We start from the raw sequence: 8,263 nt of genomic DNA, 5'->3' as shown, positions 1-8,263 counted from the left end.
TAACTTCCACAGTGGAGTTTTTAACTAGTATCGTATTCCTAGCTTTCTCAAGACATAAAGTGGGACGTCGGCCATTTTCTTCTCTATCGAAACTTCCTCAAAGTCTGAATTTGCACTAGGTGACAAAAGTCAAGTATGTTAAGGTCATTGTATAACCGTGTAGCAAACTGTGGGTCAATTTCTGTGTAAATGCTTTGATAACAACTCTTTATCACCCAACAATCGCAGAATCTATACTACTTCGGAACAAGGTAGGCAATCAGGACCCCGTATCCTAGAGATTTCAGAATCTGTCTTGGTGTCTGTAGAAAGAACATTTTCTGAACACTAAGAATCCGAAGCTTGCGCTGGAATTAGGACAACTATGATTACAATGACTTCAGTCTGTTTATTTACTAGAACGCCAATTTTATATAAACTCAAATTATTGAATATATCTCTAATTATTTATAGAATTCGACAATGTATTCAACTCACTGGATTTAACATTTCAATTTAAGATCATTTCTTAAAATAATTAATGATATCGTCCATTCTGAATTATTGCACGCATTAATTTGCTGAAGTATGTGTGCAATAATTGAATCCGTTGGTATCTTCAAATTAATTGACGATATCATTAATTGAATTATTGCTCACTTCAATTGAATAATTGATTATCATTCTTTTAGAGAGAACAACTATTTTATAAATCAGTGATGTCTCCATTCCAATATGTTCATAATTCAAATGATGATGTCTTTAATTTGATTGAATTATTGTTCTCTATAAAAGAATTGATGCCTGCATTAATATTCGTAATCAACTATTTTAAAATGATCTAAATTAAATTGAATTAAAATTAAATTGAGCAGTTCAAATATATATATATATATAGGCACCCAGGACAGAATTTAAAAGTTCCAGACCTTATCTATTTGGTTACACCCCTATCTGTACAAAAAGTAAGTACCGGGGTCAGCGAAAGGTGGTTTAGAATTATCATTTTGTATATGTACTGTAATACTTCTTTTTAAAATACATTAACTAGCAGTTTACACAATACATTTTACCTCATTTCGGTATTGAATAGCCATCTGAATATACATATATTAGCTATCTTCAATTGGTGTGAAAAAGCAGCTGAACAAACAATTCTATTTTGTTTGGGTATGCATGCACTTTACAGTTCACGAGGAAGAGATAAGCAAGATATAACGGTATTTTCCCGTTCCAAGATGCCATTTCACAAACTGTTCTGATAAGATAAAATTTAGATGTCGTGTTACATGTATACGAGTCTTTTTTCCCGTTTTACGTTAACATAATTAAGATTTTTGATATAAGAATTTCCCTTGAAATTATTTTCAATTTTGTTGGACGCCTACATCATTCTACTGCCATCAAACATAAGTTGCATGTTAGCATAAATAAACTTCTTAATTATTTATATTTACACAGTAGTCTTGCAACAGTTTAATTGTTGTCCTCCAACTTTTGAAAATACGTTGATAATGCTATGGCAGTCTTTCATAAACTGTCTGTTTGCCCCCGACTAACCGACCTACTGATTAAAAATGGTCAGACTGAAAACTTTTTAAATCTCTAGGAATTTTTTTTAAAATTCATCCCCGAATTTATAAAGTAGTTTAATTTTTTACTCTCAAGTATTTGATCTCTAGGAGGCTTATCTATACAAGCCCATAATAATAAATAATTCAATGTTGAATGTGACACAATTAAAACCTTCAATTTCAATAGATTTTTTAAAATTAAGCATTTATGTTGAAGAAAAAAAAAAGAATTTCTTTTTCACACCCACCCAATTCGTTTTTATTTTATTAACATATCATTTATAACCAAAAAATAATATTGACAAAGTAAAATTCATTTTTAAAAAACTAAAAAAAAAAATCTAATTATCACCACCAACAAAATTCAATCACTGTCTCCCTCATTATTTAATGTTCACAAACAATTAGGTGAAAATAAATACTTTTTATCTCAGTTCTCGGTAATTCTCGACCTAATCAGTGATCGAATGGGAACATTCGGCAAGCATTGTACAAACTTTCCTTACGTTTTGAAGTTCATCTTGGACTGATTGTTGCAATGTCCGGCTGAGATATATCTAAGGCGGAGAATTGGACACTTCGCAAAAATAGGAAAGCTTTTCCTGAAGTTTTTTCATAACTTTCTTCCGTTAATATGTTCTTGGCAGATGTAAATGACAAATTTCCTAGGACGAATTGAAAGGAAAATCATGCTCTCAAACTCTTCGACGGGGATATGTCCCTACACCCATGTACCCAAATCCCTATCAGCATCATCTTCTTGATTGTGTCGACCAGGCCACAAACTAACAAGTTTGTTTTTAATAAGCTCAAAGGCAGACATGGCCATTGCCCCTACGCAACGAGGAATCCTTAAGATAATATCTAGAATTCCTCTACCGACAATTGTGGCTGGTTGATTTTTGGGTTGTACTTTTGGTTCTTCTAGACTAGAACTTTCATAGTTGTGTTGTGCTATTAGATTCAACAGCGTCTTCAGCTGCCTTGCATCATCGTCTGTCCAAATACTATCCTCTGGAGAAATACAAACACAATGTACATTTATTATACTTTATGATTCTAAATTTGTAACCAACATTGGTCTTCTATTATTTATTTATTATTATTTGTGAAATTAATACCCCTTGGTTTTGTGAATGGAACAACATCAAACGCCATTTCTGTGTTCCATGGTGCAAGGAATTTTCCGTTATGTTCACCAAGGATGGCAATCCTGTTGTGGGTTTCCTCCCACCGGTAGGGAGTAAGGTTTGGCCGCTGGAGAACCACCCATTTCCAAGCGAATGTAGAATTTGCTGGTAGGTGGATCCCAGCGACCCATTTGCCAGATTCCTTCAATTGCTGATCTTAAGCAAATACATTAACAAAAACGCATTATTAATCTTGTAATCAATAATAGCTGTTGATAAACCCTTTTCTCTCTATGTCGTAGAACCTTAAGGATTAGGGTAAAATGTATAAAAATTCCTCACCGCAAGTTATTTTTCTTAGAATTTTCGGTTAAAATTCACTTGCATTTCAATCAAAAAAGCCATATTACATTACTACATCAGTAAAGAATATTTTGCATTCAGCATATGTATTTTTTTTTAAAATTTGAATTAACTTAGTCATGTTAGTGGGTTTAAGAAATTGACAACATAATGTAAGCGTTCTTGTAATACACTTTGACAATTCTTTGCTTGGAGGAAAATTTACTACCCGGTATACTGTATGTAGTAAAGTATAGGGGAGGAAGATTTACAATATAGCAATTATTCCGAGGGGGAAACTTTACAAGATAGTAAACATTCCGGGTGAAGGTTTGCTATGAGAAAGGTTTACTATACGACATCAGATTTCGGTGTGCATGTTTAAAGTGTTATGCTGATTTAAAAAAAAAAACTTACCTGCTATGAGTGCAGCGCTAGCATTCCAGCTCCCAAGTTCTGGAATTGATCCACAAACTGCCAAAACAAAGCCATCATTTGGTACAACGTATTCACATTCAAATTGGATCCAGAGTGTGGTAGGATGTCTTGAAATATTGTAGCTATCCATTTTTAATGCACTATTCAGTGAATGTTATTATGACGTAACGTGATTGTACACTGTGACGTTTCTTGACACTATGACGTCGTCAAGTTTGTAATCCCCTCGAGAATAACCCGATTCATTATACATATCTTAATTGTTACTTACAGATTAAAAAAAAAAAACTGAATATTCAGCTATATAAACTCATACATAGTAAATATGTTTGAAAAAAAAGACATCGAAAAATGCATATCCAAATGTTTTGCTAACAGATTTACAAGTATCAGTATGCTTTGTAAATACTTTCTACCATCCGCACGGCATAATAGTCTGCCATGGAAACTAGTTTCATAATTCTTTGATATAGAGATATCGTATTCTTTGTGAAGAAATCTGCTTCTTGCAGTGTCTCCCAAATTGTACACACCATGAAAAAAAAAGTTTGTCAAGTGTAAATCAATGGTCTGGACAAATTATTGATTATTTATTGTCTCTAACTCTATTTTAAACATCATATCAACACATAATTTAATGATTGTACGCTGATTTCCGTTGGGTTGTTTGGGCATTTTCAAAGATATTTCTTGATTTTTTTCTTTATTCGTCCAATAAACGATACTTATGGTATCAGAAAATGGCAACAATCCTTTAATAATGTTTTAATTACATGTAATTCACAGATAAATTTCATTTAGTTTTTCTCTTAGGAAAAAAAATAATTTCATCCAAAATCTTTAGTAGTTCGTAACATTTGACCTCGGGTCGTGCATACTATCTGCAGCATTTAAAGACGGCGATTTTTACAAAAATAAAATAAAAAAAAAATCAGATCCAAACTATTCTAAGGTTTTTTTTTTTAAATAAAGAATATTTTGGTATACACGATCTTTATCTCGGACCATTTCATATGACAGAAAAGACATTGTAAACAAACTTTTTGTACAGCCCTAGTACAAAGTGCAAATTAAGGTTTAACGACACAGTCCACAGAAGGTATCCGTTTTTTTTGTTTTTTTTTTTGTTTTTTGTTTTTTTTTTTTGTTTTTGTTTTTTTTTTTGTTTTTTTTTTGTATCTTTTCCTAATACACCAAAACTGTTTATAATTATTTATATCTTGCGAATTGTAAACTTTTTAGAATGTTTATAAATAAACAAAAAATGTTGATATCAGCAATTCAAGTGATTTATAATAGGATTAAATAGGAAGTATTTTCCTCTGGAATCTTACACAAATGCCTAGTGATGTACCTTAAAGCGACATACGGCTACACAATGTGTGTTTTTCAAATTTACCCAATATATCATTAAGAAATAAGGTATAAAGTCGATATCAACAGTTTGAGAAACATGAATATTCTCTCTTCAAACAAAATTAAACATAATTAGAATCTGCTGGAAGTCCAAGGGTGGTACAAACCGGAGCAATCTTAGATCTGTTTATTTGTACCACGTGAGTTCTGAATGACACGTGCCTAAACTGTAAAGTTTACAATTATAATGGAATATAAGGTAAAAGCAATTCTCAAAAGCAAAATATTATAACTTTTCCGATAAATTATTAATCGGGAACTTTTTAATCTGCTATGAGACGAATTTTAAAGGATTAAAAGTACAAATATTGACGTTTTTTGTATTGGGGTCCGAGAAGGGAAAATCACCAAATTATGCGTTATCGCGGCAAACGTCAAAAATATTTTCAGGACAGTTACATTAAATTTGCACTTTTTAAAATGGCAATAATATTTATATGTCATAGGTGTTGAGTTTACACTGCTTTTTTCTTTGAAAGCGATGGAGATATGAGAAATGATACCATGTATCAACAAACCTGTTGAGGAGAACCTTTGCGAGCCCTGTGTGAGTCTCGCCGAGCTCCCGTTTCTTCCTCCACCAACGATTATATTAATCCTTTAATATTTAACTTTGGTCAGGAAATTCGCTTTTTCAAGCTCTATTTTCAGTTTGTTTTCTTCTTGGTCTACTTTGTCAAGGTAGCAGGCCTACCCTGCTACCCTCTTTTACCATGCTGTTTTGTTTATGAATGCGTGAATGGCATGGAATGTGGAACCCCTAACACGTTGTGATGTATATATTTATGGTCCATAAATAATTATTAATTTTAATGAAATAATCAAAGTTATTTAGTTATGAGACTTGTAATTTTCTGAAAGTTTATACATTTATGAGTAGTAAAAAAAATGCCAAATCCTATCGAAAAATTTTATGAAGTCTGTTTTTTGATGAGATGCACCGTACTGTCTCTTTAATTTAATATGAAGAAACTTGTAAAATTCGGTTTTGGGGAAAATATATTATTGAAGAATATGTCGTCTGATCTTAAGTCAACAAAATGATTATTTATAATTGGCATTACTTTCAATGCAGGAAAGAATAATGAAGACTGAAAACAGACCCGTTTGCTTCTCATATATCTGGATTTCAATTATTTTCTATTCTTTCATTTTTTTTTATCATGTTTTTTTATATTTTGGAAACCAAAGAGGAGACACCCGAGCTATTTACACAGTATTTTGGTTTGGTATTTATAATTGATCAATCTACCAAGGTACCAGAACGAAAATAAACACGCATACCTTTATAGAGGAATGGGATTCACGTTTCCTGTCCAAAACCGTATATCGTAATCGCTATATCCATTTAGAGATGTTTGAAAGCTCCGTTGTCTTCTCTTTTCGAAAATCTTTTTTTTTTTGTAAACGTTAAATCTTTATAGCAATAAATTGTATCGCAAAAATTGACAGTTTTTTTTATTATTGAATTAAAAAAATGACCAGTCACATAATTATTAGTAGCAGTAAAACCTTTTTAGAAACACCTCCAGAGATATTTATGAACACGTACGCACCGGGGTATACTTTAAAACGGCAGTGACATATCTTATGATCTTAAGATCTGTCTTAGGACAAATCTTACGACAGTTTTGTGAAACAGCCCAGGTTCTGTTGAATCGGAGAAAAATACTTAGAGGTTCACAAAGATAACTTAGGACTAGTACTAAGATGTATTTCTAGGAAAGAACTTTTTCCTAAGTCCATCATATCCGTTACAGTAACATCGTCTTATCTAAGGATATTTCTAAGTTATGTTATGATTTTAAGACAGGTAAATCAATGTCTTGGGAAGAAACTAGATATGGCGGCTGCATTTGTAATAATAAATGAATGAAGACTGTTACGGAAAGAAATGGTGTTTAGAGCTACAAATAATCCAATGGAATAATTATAGGGATGATTTTAATCCCTCCAGGTTATGACTTTTTTTTGGTTTTTGTTTGTTAATTACATGTATTACCGGAAACTTTAGAACAGTCATTGGCGACTTTGTATGGAATTAGTATGAAAACATGGATTTTAAGCAAGAATTGTCAGAGGCCTAGGTGTGTTTGTATAATAGGTCAAAATAAGTCCAAGTTATATGAAAATGTCCGTTGAAAAAACTTGGAATTACAAATACATGTACTTATAGAGTGTTTTCTGTAGAATCCATGGATGTCTCAATTATTGGCGCAATCTTTTTAGACGGTACATATGTTGAAATAATGTCTGCGAAAGAAAACTTTGCATATCATTTGACCCATCTTAAATTAACCCTAAAAATGCAGTCCTGTCTCGCTACACCGGAATCATCACAATATCAAAATTATCTCCCCATTTCTCTCTCTCTCTCTCCGAATCATCCCGAATCATCAGTTTTAAAGGTAGAACATTCAGGAAAGGACAAAAATTATAAATTCTTATTACATACAATTGACTCGTCATTTTAGAAATACTAAACTGAAGATCTGATTTCATCAGGGTATAAAAAGCACATTTCTACGCACTTCCGGAATTTCCGTGAACATTATTCTCATTAATATGGCTGGTCGTCCTACTCCAGATATTTCACCTAATCTGAAGATTTCAAGATACGAATTACCCATAAAGAGGAGAAATAGGCTTTTTGTGAGTACATGTTTTTATAATGTAAAATATAATTGCAACAAGGAATGCTAAAATTTTGTCAGTGGGTTTAACGGTAAAGTTAAACGAACAATCATAATGTAGCTACGGAAAAGCAACGGGTGATAACTCTAATGTTTGTTTAACTACTATTGTCAAAAGTGGCGTGAAAAATAAACGATTGGGTGGTCGTGTGATACGGACTGATACAATAAGATGCATGACGACATGTACAATCACAAAAGTTTTTCGGAAACCTCTTTGAGGTATTTCTTCAAGTGTATATGGATAAAAATAAATAAATGACATCATCACTGATCAATTTAGAGGGAAAAATGATGAAATATTCGTTTGAAGAAAAAAAAATTGAATTTCAGAATATACACCTTGAAAACCTTTTTTTTTTTTTTTTTAAAGAAAAAAGTACTTTCTTTTGGAATTTAATCTAAAATTAATTTAAAATCCTTTATTCAACACCACATTCGATCACATGGACTATTTTTGCTTGACAAGTTTCTTTGTTTCTTAAAGGAAAACCAACCAACGTCTGGCGGATGTAGGTTTTTAGTAAATTGCGAAGTGCCAGAGGTCATAAAATCATGTGAATATCTTACTAAAAACAATTTATTTTGTTTTGATTTTGTATGTTGTTTTGATTTTGTTAAGTGAATATACATGTTCATTGACGTACATGTACGGCGAAGAGACCAATGTTGTCATATTAAGTGTGACATG

General features: G+C 32.0%; 1 protein-coding gene across 1 annotated transcript; it reads right to left on the bottom strand.

Moving 5' to 3' along the window:
* Positions 1–2,274: 2,274 nt before the first annotated feature.
* On the bottom strand, positions 2,275–3,593 carry LOC133204823 (uncharacterized). The gene is made up of 3 exons (XM_061340567.1): positions 3,443–3,593; positions 2,675–2,899; positions 2,275–2,567 (listed from the first exon to the last, which is right to left on the bottom strand). Exons 1-3 carry the CDS (start codon positions 3,591–3,593, stop codon positions 2,275–2,277), a joined length of 669 nt encoding a protein of 222 aa, XP_061196551.1.
* Positions 3,594–8,263: the final 4,670 nt, after the last annotated feature.

Source organism: Saccostrea echinata, unplaced genomic scaffold (assembly GCF_033153115.1).
Source record: "Saccostrea echinata isolate AGI-Se365-2 ecotype Australia unplaced genomic scaffold, CSIRO_AGI_Sech_v1 ptg000054l, whole genome shotgun sequence".
In the NCBI taxonomy this organism is placed as follows: domain Eukaryota; kingdom Metazoa; phylum Mollusca; class Bivalvia; order Ostreida; family Ostreidae; genus Saccostrea; species Saccostrea echinata.
The sequence above is the reverse complement of the archived record's forward strand: the minus strand, read 5'-3'. Positions and strand labels throughout refer to the sequence as shown.